A 17,651-nucleotide genomic window follows, 5' to 3' on the forward strand; every position below is an offset into this window, starting at 1 on the left:
AGATGTTGCCCATAGCAACCAATCCGATTCTACTTATCGTTCATCTTGCACCTTCTAGAAGATAATAGCTAGAATCTGTTTGGTTGCTATAGGCAACAACACCACTTCTAAAAACCAGCACTTTAGTAAATATACGCCAGGGGAGAGCCAGGTAGGCAGCTGCCGTAGAACTTTAAATCCCAGCATGCTGTGCATACTGGACCTTGTAGTTCTACAGCAACAGCAAACAATAGATAACTCAGACAGCATCTCTCTTCCTAACAGTGCAGGGAGAAGATAGTTAGACTACCATATATACAGTAAAATCCGCGCACTGTACCGTAGTCTCCTCCTCTGGTAGGCGGACCCGGAATAATCTCCCAGAGCCCGAGAGACAGCAGTACCCGCAGACAGCGGCCGATCCGGACGGTTCCAAACCTCCACGGAGAGCCGCGATCATGCAGGGAAACCTCGCAGAGGAGCTGGAGGTGAGTGACATGTTGCATGCATTCTTCATACTACTAGAACATGCCATAACGCGTGCATGCATAGTACATACATGTGCATGCTGAGCTCAGTATGTTACAGTACTGTCTACTTCTCCTGTATTGCTGGATGCATGATGGTTATGTATTGCCCACTTGCCATTAATTCCCTTTGACAGTAGTGTAAAAACTTTTCCCGGTGTCTTTATTCACCCAGTGTTGGCCCAATGCACAGTTCCGCGTTTTCTGCAGTGTGTCACTAATATCTGCACATTGTACACTGGAGGGGAGCATCGGAAAGGAATTAGGTATGGTTGTGTGTTGCTGGGATTTGTGGTGCCCCCTACGCTCAGGCTAGGCAGCACTACCTGTCATGTGGTTTAGCTGCATCATGCCTGGAAGTGAAACAAGTTAGCAGCCATGCTCATCCTGCGCACTGTACAATATAAGCTTTGCCAGTGTATTATGATATTTATGTACAGCAGAGCTCACTCACATCCCTTGTTTATTAATTGAGTCTAAAATATTGTGTGTATAAAAATTTACACCAAAAGGTTTTCAATACATTCCGTCAGTGCCGGCTACAGACATATGGGTAGTGTGGTGCCAGTACTCAGAAATAAAGTTGCAGGTACTCACCTAAAGTTACAAGTTGACACAAGACTAGGGCCATATTCAATATGAGGCGAAAAGTCCGTTATCGGCGATAATGTATCGCCGATGACGTCATTTTTGCCTGTTTCAATTATAGCCATATTCAATTTCAAATACCTTTCGTCGTGCGAAAAGTCTTTGTTAAAAAACCTGGATAAGTCTTCTCCATTTTATACATGCCGAAAAAAAGTGCAGAATTGGGGTTTTTGGGTTTAGAATAAAAAAAAAATAGCCTACAGCCTTTTTAATGTCCCCTAAAAGTAATCTGTGTAAAAAGAAATAAAAAAAAAAATCCACAGGACACCCCAAAAAATTTACTTTCATTTTGGGGGCAAAAAAAAAAAGGGGGACAAACTTCAAAACTAGCGAAATACCTTCAGGTCGGGTCCCCGCGTACGCGGCAGGTGTTTTCTAGAATACGGGTGGTTGTGGCAGGTGGATTTTTGAACAATTTTAAAAAATCATTTTAGGGACTTAAAAATATGCTTGCACCCATTTTCATGTACCCCAAATTTGATGGAGGTAGTTATTTTTTGCCAAAAAAAAGCTAAGTGCTATTCTTCATCACTTCTTCACAGGCGCATTTATGCATCTGCCGCAGCTATTTAAAAACCCGACTTACCTTCAGCAAGCCAAATCAGGGCTCCCCATGTAAGACCATCTTTAGGGAGGTGCCATCCACCATGTCCCCCATGATCCCCCATGTCAGACCATCTTTAGGGGGGTGTCATTCCCCATGTCCCCCATGATCCCCCATGTCAGACCATCGTTAGGGGTTTGGCAGGATGATTTCCCGAAAATTGACAGGACTTTTCGATACTTACCTTTCTGCCGGGTCCCGTTATCGCAGGATCCTAATTGAATACGGAGATAAGCGGGCACGCGCCCGATACTTTATCCCCTCCAAAAATGGCGACGATGGCGAAAAGTCAGACCTCAGGCTTTTTCGCCCAATATTGAATATGGCCCTTATAGGGGATTCCATACTCAAGACAAGTCTTCAGACACTTTCTTCAGGAAGCCGCTATATGAATGAAAAATGATACCACAAAAAAGTTGCTGGTACTGCTGAGTGCCGTCAGAGAATAAGCACTGCATGGCGGTATATTTATGACGCGGTAAAGAGCCATTGGGGCATTGTACAGCTAGGAACACACCTGACAGATTTGCTGAGGACCGAAGCAACACTGATAACACCAGATGTGGAGCTTACACACTACACAATTGGCCTGATTCAGCCAGGATCGCTATTGCGATTACACATTCGAATGGGCCGATTGTTGTGGTCTGCGCAGGCGTATGCATTGCAGTCCACATGCTCGAAAACCCCCACTGTTATCGGGACTGCGATCGCAGTGACTACGCAGACCCATCGCAGAGTGATTGACAGGAAGTACCTTTTAGGGGTGGTGACGGGGGGTGGTTGGCGAAACGTAGGCGCGCCAGTGCGTTTGGACGCTGTTGCAGGGGCATGCATAAATTAGCCACTGCAGTGCCATACACAGCTTGGGCTGTCACTGCGTGCGATGAGGTTAGCAATTCCTGAGTAAGTGAGGCTGCGATGGTACTCGGATGTGTGTAAGGTAAAGTGGGTGTCCTTATGTTAGGCTGCGTATGGCATTGCAATTGCAATCAGCATATCTTTGCAGTGGGACTGCGTGCGTAATCGCTATTGCTGAATCAGGCCTCAGATTTGCTTTATTTTAAACGATCACTTGGACTCAAATGTTTGAGGTGACGTTTTATATATGCAGGTTAGGACCGATATCCGTACACGCTACAAATTCTGAACACTGCCTTTCCAATGGAACCGACATAGCGTGTTCAGAACACGCTATGTCGATTACAGATACGATGTGTGAATGACCCAATATCTGACAGGTTGGCCCTAAAATTGTATAATGTGTGCCCAGCATAAGTGTCAGCAAAAATCAATATCACTCCTTCTCCCTAACACACCCTAACACTCCCTTATCCTACTTTGTGTACTTTACCAACATATATAGATTCTATGGGGACGGAAATGTAACTCTATTTGCACAGTGGTGAAAAAGCCCTATTTTTTTGCTGTTAGATAATGTCACTTGAAAATAGTGTTACCTGTAGGCTGCTTATAAGGGTTGGGTATGGATTGCCGACGGTCGGGAATACCGCTGGTCAGAATACCAACAGTCAGAATCCCGATACCCATAGGTAAGTATGCTAGCACTAACCCTAACCACTACCCTTACCCTAACCCTCCCTCCCGGTGCCTAAGCCTAACCTCCCCGCACCCTAAACCTAACACGCCCTCACTGGTGCCTCCCTCCCCCTAGTGCCTAACCCCGCACCCTAACCCACCTCTAACTGCCGATACTTACCTTCGGGATGACGGCGGTCGGGATGCTGACTACGTCCAGCTTATAGCCAGCAAACTCTCTGCAGCAGGATCCCCACAAGGTTAAACAGCAATGTGCACGCACAGACGACTGCTGCACCTAGGGCGGGATGCACTAACATAATGCGGTACATACCGCCATGACATCGCATTTGTACATATGCAGTAACATTTGCGATCAGTACAGCATAGGACAGCTCTTCCGATAAGAGCTGTTCTTTGCGATCAGCGCTGCGCCCTGGACTTCCAGGTTTATGACTCGGGTGTCCATCTGCGCATGCACACAGTGATACAGCGCTATGAACCCCAGACCTCCCACTTTTACATTTTGACAAACATTAAACATTAGTATATACTATTTCCAGAAATGTTTTGAACTTTTGTGTCGATGCACTTTTTCAGATAATCATGATCAAAAATTTCAGTTTGAATTTGGAAAAAGTTTTTCCTCACAAAGCCTATTGTGTTGTATATCATAGGAAAGGGCACAAAAAACACAGTACAATGACACCGCTCCCACCTCTCGGGCTTACTTAGGACAGCTGCTACGGCAATTTGAAAATATGCTGGTTCTGCGTTTTTGACCGATTTTTAAAAATTTTACTTAGCCATATTTTGGAAACTACATGATATATTTAAATAATATTTTGTATTTTTCTTAGACTATATATATACTCTCCATATACCAAATTTTATCAAAATCTAAGCTGGTGAGGTAAAATCAGTGTGTTGATTTGACATGGAATGACCCGCGTTATCCTCTGCATCGGAGCCCCGGCGGACACCCAATAATGCATATGGGAAAAACGGTAAAACCCTGGAAACGGGGTTTTTGACGCATTTTCCATTTAGTGCATCCCGCCCCTAGTGTTCTTGCTAGACCAAGGGCAGGGCAGGGAGCTGAGGTGTGGGCAGGGACTCTCTGCGTGCCCCAAAGGCGTGTGCACTCTTGAAAAGGGGACGTGGCTGACCCAGGAGGGGCGTGTCCTCGTGACATGCCCCCAAATTATCACACTTGGGGGTGTCACCAGCACTTGCCGGGTATCCCACAAGCTCTCCCCTCACTGTGAATAGATCCCGTGCACATGCGCATGGAATCTATTCACCCGGTGGCGTTCAGTAACCACAATTTTTCCCACCCACGGAACACTGCGGCCCACGGATAGGGAATGCAGAGGTCAGGCTGCTTTAGGGGTGCGCCTCTACATTTTGCCACTTTAAAATTGGGCAGGACACGCATCCCGCTAAAACTGCCTAGTGGGAACAGTACACACCTGTGCATCTTATTACGTCAGCCAAGGAGGGAGAAACGGTGGTGCCTCGCTGGGCAGGTGAGTCTAATGAATACAGGTGGTACCTGAGCATGTATTGCTGCAAGAAACAGCGATATAACATGACATGACATGTACTGGTGCTGATTTGGTGTTACTGATAATTACTCCCCATAGTGACTTCCCCCGGGAGAGTTACCACATTTGAAACGCCACCATTGTTCTTCACTTTATAGAGAAGACCTTTTCAATATATTCATGCTAAATATTTACCTCCACCCGCCTCACTCGCGTTCTATCAGATACATTTCTTGTCATTTCTTGACTTTAGTTTGGAGGGGTAAATGGTGGGGTGATCAGAAGAGACCTCAGTACCACTCATGGCCACCTCCCACAATACAGATTGCTACTCCGTAATTATATGACTGCCTACAAAAATGTGAGTCCAGGGTGAGATTGGGCTGTGAGGGGGGTGAATTGTACAACTGGCTCCTAAGTGGATCGAGTCCTGAGTGCCCAATTAGTCTGTAGATAGCAACTGGTGCATGCTAAAGCCGGGTACACACCTAGACGACTGGCATTCGTTCCAACATCGGAACGAATGCCCTTGAACGGGGATTGCCCATCCAAACTGGAACGAGTTAATGAACAATGGAACAATAACTCTTCAGTCCTTTATTAACTTACTGCAGGTCACTAGCCATATCGCTAGGTTTGATGTGCCGTGTGCAGGCAGACCAGCCAGAACAGACGCAGGGGATGGGATGTACTAAAGGAACAATGTGGTAAAAATCAATTTTCTGAGTTTTTACTGCATTTTCATATGTACTAAGCCCCGGCCGCCCTATTTTCGATGCGAAGGGTAACGCCAGAAAAACCTGGCATTACCCTATAGAAGCCTATGGGCCTCTTTCCGCATCATTCTCCCGACGCATCGCCGCCACCCTGCAGGCACCCAGCACTGGCCCCCACTCACCTCAGCCTCTTGCGTGCCGGCCCGTGCCCCTCCTGGGTCCCCCGCCTCCTTCTCCCCCTAATCTTCCGGGTGGAGGGAGGAGGAGGCCGGGACTTCCTGCACAGGACACCAGCAGGAAGTTCCCGGGGCTCGGAGGGGGCGGTGACCCACGGAGACCCCCGCACCCGGCGTCGGCTGCTTCGCAAAGGGAAGCTCTTATCACAAGAGCTGTCCTATGCAATAGCAACCGCATATGTTAGTACTAGGGATGTGCGCCGGACCATTTTTGCCGGATTTGGATTTGGTTCTAATTCGTCGTCCGGCTTTGGATTAGGATTTGGATTTGCCAAACTGCGGTGACTGGCTTTGGATTTGGATTTGGATTTGGATTTTTTTTACAAAAATTGACAAAAAAAGCTAAAATCACATAAATTGGTCTTTTTTTTCTTCCTAGAGTATTATTAACCTCAATAACATTAATTTCCAGTCAATTTAGACCATATCACAGCTTATAATATTGTTTTCAACATTATTGGCCAAAGGTTGCAGTGAGCTGACTGGTTACTAAGCGACAAAGCAGCGGCACAATGACACAGACACCACAGTATAAAGCACATCTATGACACATTGCCACACAGCAGTGGCAGAAATGAAAAGTAGTGCACCCAGCCAGTGGGTACGGCCAGCAGAGTCACAGTACTTGTTTACATGGTGGGCTACGGCCCGAAGAGTCACAGTGCACAATCTTATTCATATTACACCGCACATAGGGCCTGATTCACATTACACCATAAAGTAGTGTCTCTTATTTATGTTACGACACACAGTAGTACCCCTTTTACACAATGCCCACTGTAGTGCCCCTTTTACACAATGCCCACAGTAGCGGTGTCCCTTACACAATGCCCCCAGCAGTGGTGCCCCCTATGCAGTCCCCTTAGTAGTAGGGTCCCCTATACAGTGCCCCCAGTAGTATGCCCCCCAGTAGTATGCCCCCCATTAGCATGCCACCCAGTAGTATGCCCCCCATTAGCAGGCCCCCCCAGTAGTATGCCCCCCATTAGCAGCCCCCCCAGTAGTATGCCCCCCATTAGCAGCCCCTCCAGTAGTATGGCCCCCCCAGTAGTATGGCCCCCAGTAGTAGGCTGCCCCAGTAGCAGGCCCCCCTCAGTAGTAGGCTGCCCCAGTAGTAGCCCCCCTGTAGTATGGCCCCCCCCTGTTGTATGGCCCCCCCAGTAGTAGTAAGCCCCCCCAGTAGTATGCCCCCACAGTAGTATGGCCCCCCCAGTAGCAGGCCCCTCAGTAGTATGGCCCCCCCAGTAGCGGACCCCCCCCAGTAGTATAGCCCCCCCCCAGTAGCAGGCCCCTCAGTAGTATGGACGCCCAGTAGCAGACCCCTCAGTTGTATAGCCCCCCCAGTAGCAGACCCCCCCAGTAGTATAGCCCCCCCAGTAGCAGTAGTATGGCCCCCCCAGTAGCAGGCCCCTCAGTAGTATGGCCCCCCCAGTAGCGGACCCCCCCAGTAGTATAGCCCCCCCCAGTAGCAGGCCCCTCAGTAGTATGGACGCCCAGTAGCAGACCCCTCAGTTGTATAGCCCCCCCAGTAGCAGACCCCCCCAGTAGTATAGCCCCCCCAGTAGCAGACCCCCCCAGTAGCGCCCCCGGCCCTTGTACAACTTTCACAAGTTAAAAAAAAAAAAAAACTTACCTGATTCCTGATTCCCCGCTCCCGCGCCGTCCGCTCTGCTGAGCCTGTCACACACTGTGGAGGGAGCCGGAAGACGGAGCTCATGTGTGAGCTCCAGCCGGCTCCCTCCGTGCAGCAGCCAATGAGAGTCTGTGTGACTCTCATTGGCTGCTGTAACAAACACACAGCTGCCGCTGGCGGCTGTGTGTTTGTATCTGTGTAGGGCAGAGCGCTATCACAGTGGTCTGCCCTACACAATAGGAGACCTGATGTTGGATTCTCTAGTGAGAATCCGACATCAGGCGGCCGCCGTTCGGCCCCGAACGGGGATCCGAGTCAGGCGGTGAACACCCGAACAGGGTTCGGGTGGACTCGGATCCCCAATGTTCGGAGCCGTTCGGATTCCACAGAATCCGAACCGCTCATCTCTAGTTAGTACATATGCGATTAGTAAGGTTGCGGTGACTGGCGGGATGTACACCGCAAGGTTAGTACATCCCGCCCAGGGCCTGATTCACTACGAATCACTATTGCAATCGCAACTGCGATTACGCACACAGTTCTGCTGCAAAACTATGCTAATGTCTACAACTGCTCACCTGGCATAGAGACGCCCATTATCGCTTTCGCAGTCCTGCGTGTACATCGGTAACATAGAGTAACATCGGCCCCTTATGCAGAATTACAGCAGTTCTGACCTGTTTCAGACCGGACGCAGTGAGTACTGAAACTGCAAATGCCGTCGCAGTGGCTAATTTATGCATGCCCAGGAAATGGCGTTCAAACGGACAGGGATACCTGCTGTTCTATGACCACTCACCCATCACCACCCATAAATGCTAACGTCCCGTCACTCACTCTGCGATGGCTTTCTATTTGCGTGCATGATCGCAGTGTAATCGCAATACTGGCCGGTGCGAGCTCACTGGGGTACTGGTGTAGTACGCGCCATTGGCCGATCTGCATACGCTGTTGCAGTTGCGATCCATGATAAATCAGGCCCACATGGAGCAGCCAGCAGCAACTTCTCGTTCCAGCCTGCTCTCCACAGGGAAGTAGTGGTTACGTGTATTGGGGTTTTATATATATATTTATATATATATATTTATATATAAATATTTTTATGTCATATTCAAATTAAAAAGCTAGTCTAGTGTCCCTCTGCTATTATGTTTGTTTTTTTATTTTAGGATTTTTTTTTTTTTTTTTAAACACTTTCTTTTTGTATTATAACGCCTCCTAATGCAGACTGCCCTGGGGTTTGAATCAAACACCCACTTCCTCATGCACTGACAATTGTAAATACATTTCGAGTTGCCCTGTGTGATTCCTGCCTTGTAGGCTGTCACTCCTCTGTGTCACTGACAGACTGGAAGTGTGGTGCTCACAGCAATGTGCCAGGCAGGGAATAGCAGCACAGGCAGCACTTAGACTGACATCCCCCTACTATTTCTAAACCCCACATTTCCTCCACAGAAGATTAGTAGCAATGGTGGGTGAAGGTGATGCAGTGCATGAAGGTAAAGGGCCCTAACACCCTTCCATGGACTCTGAGGGTTGGGATGGGAGACCAGCAGTTGGGATGCCGGCTGTCAAAAGACTGACAGTGGCATCCCGATGCTCAGAATCCCGACAGGGGCTAGGTAAGTATCCTAACTCTCCCCCCCTCCTTCATACCCTTGCCCTCCCTTCCGGCATTGTAACCCTAACCATCCCTACCGTGCATCCTAAACCTAACCCGCCCCCCTTAGTGCCTAAACCTAACCCTCCCCCATTAGTACCTAACCCCCCCCCTTCTCCCCGGTGGTGCCTAACCCTAGCCCCCCCTGTCTGCAGCCTCACCCTCACCTCCCCCTTTCCGCAGCCTACCCACCCTGCACCCATACTTTTTTTTTTTGTTATACTTACCTCTCCGATGTCCCATGGAGTAGCACTGCGGAATATGCCTGCCGCGGCATGTGCAGTAGACTTTGGCCACACTCTACTGCCCGGAGTCTACCACTGCTGTCAGTTCACTGATGGCAGCTGGGTAGAGAGGAGGGGGCCCGGACGGGGAGTTAACAGGGTTCCTCTCCTTTCTTAATATGACCCTGATTCCGGCGCTGGTATTCTGGCTGCAGGTCGAAATTCCGGCGTGGGATTTAGACCGTCTGCATCCCGGTCGTAGGTAAATTGGCTGCATCCCGGATTCTGGTTGTAGAGGTTAGGGGAATGGTTGAAGATGTGATAAGACTGCAGCTGTGGAAGGGGCAGCAGCCATCCCATGATTCCCCTTCGTCCGCTCCCTCCCTGTGTCCTCCCCTGACCATAACATTATACCTGCAGCAGGTGGGTGGAGGGCGAGGATTTTCTTCAGCTGGACCCAGCGTCCCTGTGCGGCCGCACTGACAGAACGTGTCAGGAGCCGGCCCTGAGGGGTGGGATAGTACATACAGAAGATAGCTGTATACTGGCAAGTGAGATCTGATATATAGTGAGCGGGAGACTTATATGATAGGTGAGCTCACAGCATAATGTTAATAAAGGCCAATAGGTTCAATATATCATACATGCCTCCCCTCACCCTTTTCTGTGCCAGGCCTGTTGTATACACACTCGTGCTTGTGACTCATGCTCATTTAAATGTCATTCTCCCGGCCTGTAATCACTTCGGTTCCTGTTTTACATTTGGTCCTGACTTTTTATTGTACTGATATCTCTACTCCCCTCTGTTACTGTTAGAATTTAAAAACAGACACAGGAGTCCCCCTAGTTAAAAACGACGCCCGACAGAGCAATTCAATTGTTGCTCTGTCAGGGCGCAATAGCCGCTAGTGCCGGCATTTCTGCACGCACTCATGAGTGCGCGACCAGAAATGTGTCTGAAACACCCTGGTTAGGGCGCGCTAACTGCAGATAGTGCGCCTTATCCAGGAATTAAGACGGGATTAGCCATTTTAGACGGCTAAACCTCGTCTTTAAGGTGGCGAAGAGGGCGATAATTAATGAGCGCCCAGAGCAATTAAATATGAAACTGGGCGCTCATTAATTATCACGCCCAAAAAAACATTTGAATCGCCCCCACTATGTCACCACTAGAATGCTGGCTCCAGTATCCCAGCAGGGTTGCAAGTAGAGATGTGCGCGGACCCCCTTTTTTTTTGGCAAAACCACCCTCAAGTGTTTTGGTTCAAATTTGGTTTGGTCTTGGATCTCTATAAAATTGTTAAAAACAGCTAAAACAATAATAACTTTGATCTGTTTACATAAAATCCAAAATCCAAGATTTGTTTTTTAAATCCAAGTTCCCAACTTAAAGTAGTCCCGAGCCGGGACTCTGTTCTACTCGGAACCCCCAAAAGTGATCCCAGCCGGGACTCGATTTGACTCTGAACCCCAAAGTTTGGGTGTGATCGGTTGTCTAGTTGTAATGCTACTTTAACCATACCGGCATTATAACTTTAAAGTTTAAACATGGTGATATAGTGGCAAATTGACTACAGTCCCTACTTCTGCATCTGTGCAGGGCCTCAGTGCCTAACATGCTATCTCTTGCGCCATCTTTAGCTTGTGCAATCAAAACATCAACCTATGCCAGGGGTAGCCAAACCTGGTCCTCAAGAGCTTTCACCAGTGCATGTTTTCCAAGTCTCTTCACAGAATCACAAGTGAAATAATTAGCTCCACCTGTGGATCTTTTCAAATGTGCTAGTGATTTATGAATACACCTGTGCACCAGCTAGGTGGTCTAGAAAACGTGAACTATTAGTAGCTCTTGAGGACCGAGGTTGGCTACCCCTGACCTATGCCATAAAGCAGGGGTCCTAATGGTGGGCATACACTATACAATTATCTGTCAGATATCTGTCCAATCTGGCTGGTTGGAATGAAAACCTGGTAATGTATGGGAGCCAATGACAATCGACCATTTGCTCACAAACACTAAAAAACAGACAGAAATGGTCATCCAGACAAATTGGTCAAATCAAATGAATTTAATCAATTTGACCAATAATTTTTGCCCATTTTCCAGTGTTTAAGACCATATGGTCGACAGGTAATTGTAGAGTGTATGCCCAGCATAAGCAACATTCCTCAAGTACAACCAACAGGTCATGTTTTGTGGATTTCATTAATCCTGCACAAGTGAGTTAATCTCCGTAATTATCTCACCTTCTTCCACAGACAGAAATCCTCTAACCATGAGAGCTGAGGTTGAGAACCACTGCTGTAAAATAAAGCTGATGTTACATCTGCTGTTGAAAAGTTTTTTTTTTATTTTGCTTACAAATGCTTTGAGGGATCTCATGTTAGCTTTTAAACGCATTTCATATTTTAGAGCAGAGGTTCTCAAACTCGGTCCTCAGGACCCCACACAGGTCACATTTTCCAGGTCACCCAGCAGGTGCACAGGTGTATTCATTACTCACTGACACATTTTAAAATATCAACAGGTGGAGCTAATTATTTCGCTTGCGATTCTGTGAGGAGACCTAGAAAACAGGCACTGTTGAGGACCTAGTTTGAGAACCTGTGTCTAAAGCTGGGTACACACGTAAAGATTTTCTGTCCAACCATCCAACTAGTTAATTGGTTGGGATGAAAATCTGGTAACGTATGGGAGTAAATGATGATCAGTAATTTGCTCCTAAATGCCAGGAAACAGATGAAAATGTTCGTCGGACAAGTTTGTTAAATATTTGATCTAAACAATTTGTTCAAACAACAGTTTTTGTCAATTTTCCGGCGTTTGGGAGCAAATTGCTGATTGTCATGTACTTTCATACCTTACCAGATTTTCATTGCAGCCAATCAACTAGTTGGATGGTTGGACAGGAAATCTTTACGTGTGTATGCAGCTTTAGGTAAAAAATGCTGCTTAGATGCCACAATAGATATTTACATCTTTTTTGTGACAGGCTCTAATGCTTTAGCCAAGGGGTAGGCAACAAGTGGCTCTCCAGCTGCTGTGGAACTATACATCCCAGCATGTCCTGCCACAGTTTTAGCATGCCTAATAGCAAAACTGTGGCAGTGCATGCTGGGATTTGTATTCCACAGCAGTTGGAGTGCCAAAAGTACCTTCCCTGCTTTAGCCACTGTTTCTCAAATCCAGTCCTCAAGGACCTCTAATACTGGGCATACACTGTTAAATTATTGTCCCAAGCTGATGGGGCTGATAATTGAACAGTGTATTTCCAAGACCAAGCATTAATTATTGATCTGTCGGACATACTGATATTCTCAGAAAGTTTTGATAATTGTATATTCTGCTGCGACCGGCCACCAACATTTCCCATGTTCTTTCACAGTGGAAGAACGTAGATATTGTGGCCATACACATTGTGACTTACCTCACATTGTATGGCCACGATATCTGATGGTTTCATCTTTTCAGAGAAAATTTCTGTTGGTCTGACACACTAATGGTGGGTACACACTATACAGATATATCTGCAGATGATGGTCGTTCATACACACTAAACGGCCATAATCTGTGTCTGGTCGTGGGTCCCTGGGGCAGGGTGGGGGTGTATCCCGCCCCCTTCCCCGTGGCTGCCGCTGCATGCGTACAGACGGTCGGCTGAATGCTCGTACACACTTGCCGATGGATAGACATTTGTGCAGACATATCTGTCCATTGGCTGTGCAGCACAGCCAATGTAATATGTCTGTGAACGACAACGTTTTTTAATGCAACCTTGAGCTGTGCACATTGCGAGCGATTCCGGGAGGGATACCACATGCGTTAATGCTCACACTTCTCATTTCTTTTTTTTGCTAAAACGCTGCTCAGTGTAGCCTGGTTCCTGGCTTATATCAGCTGTGCGCCAATCCATGCCACATTGAGGAGACCTTAAAAATGCCCTCTCTCCATACGTTCGTCGTATTTTAATATTGGTGCGGAATGGAATCTCATTTTACCGCTCCACCACGAAACCTGGCACACTGCTACGCCTACTCAGTGCTTTGCACCAAACACCTTCATGGTGACCCACTGCCGCTGTTTAGCTTTTGCAATCTGTTGCCCCTCTGCCAACACTGCAGCACGCATAACGGACATCACCGGTCACTAATGCAAATCATGGCACTTGGCACCACCAAAAGGCTTTTGGCTTGGTGACATGTATTCCGACTTTTCTTCAAAGAACTGTTTAAACTCTTTGAGGCGGATTTAATTAAGCTTGTGGTTTAGGTGGAACAGCGCACAATCTGCTTTACGGTATGGAAATCTTGCTTGTCTTTGCGCACTCCTCTAAAAGGTAACGTTCAAACAAGAGAATTCCCTGGCTGGATTATCATGACACATTAGCCAATTCAATCTGCCCCTTTGATACTTTTCTGCTGTCCTGTCTTCAGGTCATGCTACAACATTTCTGATGAGTTGATATAAGGGACACCGTTTATTAACGCCGATTGTTTGAAAAAAATCACAAAGGACAGCTCTCCCGGTAAGAGCTGTCCTTTTTGATAGAAGGACTTGCAGGTTATGACCCAGAAGTCCTTCGTACATGCGTCGAGTGACGCACACTCCGTGGAGGTGCTGGGAGGGTTCCGATTGTATCCCCCTTGGGGAGTTGCGAAGAGGAACCCGTAGGCTTCTATTGGGTAAGGCCATCTAAAGGTAACGTTGCCCACCGCATCCAAGCTCGGGAATGTATCATATTCTGCAGCTTGGTGCATATGTGGTAAGCGGACAAACCTCCGAAAATGCAGTTTGACCTCAAAATAGCCTTTGATGCATCCCACCCAAGGACTTTGATTTAGTGATTGTGAAACCTTTTTATTTTCTTTCATCGCAGCAGTCAGGATGCCCTAACTAATGTGTACAAGGCAGAGTTCACGGTTCCCTCATCCATTTGCTAGTAGTTGTTATGAGGTTTTTTTTTGTCTGAGCAACAATGATTGTTTTACTTCTTATATAACCTTTCTGATTTGTGTCAATTGCAACTTTTGTCTGTCTCATCAGACGTTCTTCCACCAGCCGCACATCGTGCAGGTTGGTCCTGGAAAACGTATTGCAAGAACAAAGATTCCTCCTTGATATTCTCCCATGCGAATCAGTAGATGGACCACAGATCCTCAGCTGTTACCCTGGGTCTACATTTTTAGGCATATTTATAACAGTCCACAAATAAATTGCGGTTGTGATACGAAAAATTAGATTACATTCACCATCCGATATTTGCAAATATGGCATGAATGTATTATAATTAGCATCTCGGGACAGAGCTTTGAGGAAAGCTCTTTCCCTACGAGTCCCCTCCCTGCACTTCTTGGGTATGCGCGTGTGCCGGCTACCCCACTGCTATGCTCCTGCTCCAATGCCCCTGCACCTGCTTCTGTGATCGGCCTTTGTGTGTCTAAATAGACCACAGGCTGATCGAAGAGAAAATAGTTATAATAGAAAATAACGAAATAAAGCTTACCTTCACCCAGGTTTCAGTGAACTCCTTCTGTGACCCCTGGTCAGCATATCTGTACAGTCAGCTGAGATGCCGGTCTGGACATCAGCTAACCGCATAGATCAGCTGAAAGGGTCACAGAAGAAGCCCACCGAGCACTGATCTCTGGGTGGAGGTGTTTTATTTATATCCTATATTTAAATATTACTTTTCTCTGTGATCAGCCTGTGGTCTATTTAGAGACACACTGGGCCTGATTCAGAGCCGCTCGTAAGCGGCTGCTCGTTCGCTCCGAGCGATGTTCGCACAACTTCGCATGCGTACGGGTTTTAGTACGCATGCGCGAACCAGTCAGTGCGGTCGAAAATCGTGTGCTCGCAAAATAGCGAATGCCTGCTAATTTGAGTGACAGGATGAGGCGTTTGTGGGTGGTAACAGGGGAAGGTGCTTGAAAACGGGGAGTGGCGATCCGAACGCAGGCGTGCCAAAAGGTCAAAACGGGCATTTTAAGGGTGTGCATAATTAACAAAGCAGCGTCATTGACCACGTCAGTTGGGTGTCTTTTAGCCTGAACTGCTCGCATGATTGCGGTAGGAAAATGCAACCACAAGAATAGCGAGCAGTTCATACGCCGTTCGATGTACTCGATTAATCTAATAAATAGCGGAGATGACGTATGATGCGAGCGGCCAGGGGGCGTTTTTTTTTCAACATAACGTCCACATGTTTTGTTAGCTCGTTCAGACATAGAGGCGTCAACAGACCGCAAAGAGCAAACAGTCAATTTAAATAGCCAGCCCCTTTTTCTAAACGAGCGAGCGCAAATAGCGTCCGGCTCTGAATCAGGCCCACAGGCTGATCACAGAAGTCGGCTCCGGTCTCTGCTCTGCCTGTCAGCACACATGCATGGCAGAGCAAGAGTAGGGGAAACGGAGAGAAGCCTGCACAACGCCATCTGAAGATGGTGTTATTTTCGCAAGGCTCCCACCAAAATTATTTTACAATTTGTGTTTAATAAAGCTAAAACAGATGGCATTTCCCATTACAAGTATAGGAAATACGACCTGCTTGCTAAAAATATGCAGATTTGGCGGCATGGAGAAGACTTTTGCGAATTCTCCTCCGAAAGCCCTTTGATACATTTAAGTGATACTAAAATAATATAAAAAGGGTGTAAAAAAGGTTTTAGTAAAAAATATTGTTAAATAGGCCCCTTTGAGTAAAGGGGAAAAATAAACGTGGTTGGTGATTATTATCTTCTAATTATCTTTAATCATTAACCTATTATTTGACAATTCTCTTCCAAAATACATTTTTAAAATGTTCGGTTATTAGACAACCCGCATAGCATTAGCTTTCGGATGTTCAGTGTTACTGCATAGTGCTGAGTGCGTAGTATCTTTGTGGAGACACTGTAGACGGCACCAGGCGATCATTAATGCGCAGAACTCCCACTGTTTTGTATCTCCCACAGACTGTGTTGTGATTCCTCTGTTGCAGTGTCCTTGTGTCAGTGTAAACACATTCCTTTTCTGGCATAAGCGAAGCACATTTAAAGAAACCCCACCCACAGCCAAGGCAAACACCATGGTTTCATTCCTTATCCCATTAACCCTTTAAACACCGCAATAAACTGTTTAACTGTTTTGTGCAGCCCAGTGATATGACCAATCTGACAGTCTATGGCGTAGCGCCCTGTAATCCCTACGTTGTATAAATCCCTTCTATCCTTGTTGTGCTTTGTAACAGTTGTGAAAATGTTAGTTGTGCTTTCAGTAAGTTATGTAACCAGCATGTAGAGTCTATATAATTGCTGATAAATCATATATATAAAAATCGTTGATCTGTTTGTTTGTCTGTCTGGTTATGCATTCGGACACCCCTACACCGATTGGGATGAACCCAATGCGAGGTGGTCCAGATGGATTAGGGGGTTAGGGTCCCGGTCGGACCTCTCGTTGGTGTTTACGCTGGGCCGAGCTTTGACCAGGGGAGCATGTTCTGAGTCTTCCACTGGATGGATTTGGACGAAAACTTCACAGAGTGGTAACATTGGATCCCAGAAGACATACTAGGGGGGCTTAGGATGCTGGTCAGACATCCCGTTGGTGTACGCTGGGCAGAACTTTGACCCGGGGAGCCTGTTCTGGGCCTTCCACTGGATGGATTTGGATGAAAACCTCACAGAGGGGTGGCAATTGGCCTGGGATGCCTAACTTAATAACTTGAAGATTTAAACCGGGGCAACGCCACGTACTTAAGCTAGTTTCATATATTTACACAGTGAATAAGTAGTAATATATTCTTAAAACTGCAAATTTAATAAATATACACATCTCCCTCACAGAGGGGAAAATGGAGCAGACTGGTCACCCAGGACTAAAGGATGCCGGCGCTGGGAACTGACTAGAGCCGGAGACCAGAGCTTCCCCTAAGTGACTTACATTAGGCCGGGCCAATGTTGTCACCCCCGATCTACCCCTCATAGTGACGCCCTGCATCCTCTCCTCTTGCCAATGAGTAACAGCCTGGGCTTGCAAAGGATGAGCGATCGCTGTCCCGTCTCAGAGGTGCTGATTTATGTGACCTGAATGGCGGAGAACAGGTTTGACGACTTACCAGCAAATGAATGCAGCACACACCCCTGCGTTGCAGACAGACACATTGCTTAAAGGCTCTCAGGAGATAACTTTATTTACTGACTGGGAAACTGCTAAAAAAAACTATAAAACTAGCTTAAGTTCAGCCAGCACTATACGCAGATGTTATTCTTCACCAAAGATTCCTCTCAGGAAAGGCAGTGTTCAGAAACAGACTATTAGTATAGCAACTCCTGAGATAACTGTATTGACATAAAG

General features: G+C 46.9%; 1 protein-coding gene across 1 annotated transcript in view; it reads left to right on the forward strand.

Moving 5' to 3' along the window:
• The first annotated feature begins 332 nt into the window (after positions 1-332).
• The window catches only part of SHFL (shiftless antiviral inhibitor of ribosomal frameshifting), a 28,257-nt gene continuing 10,938 nt past the window's right edge, over positions 333-17,651 (forward strand). The window contains exon 1 of the mRNA XM_088479878.1: positions 333-467. Coding sequence (XP_088336004.1) covers positions 438-467 — 30 coding nt within the window. The 5' untranslated portion in view covers positions 333-437. The remainder of the gene's footprint in view (positions 468-17,651) is intronic.

Source organism: Taudactylus pleione, unplaced genomic scaffold (genome assembly GCF_031769625.1).
Source record: "Taudactylus pleione unplaced genomic scaffold, aTauple2 ptg000248l, whole genome shotgun sequence".
Lineage (NCBI taxonomy): Eukaryota > Metazoa > Chordata > Amphibia > Anura > Myobatrachidae > Taudactylus > Taudactylus pleione.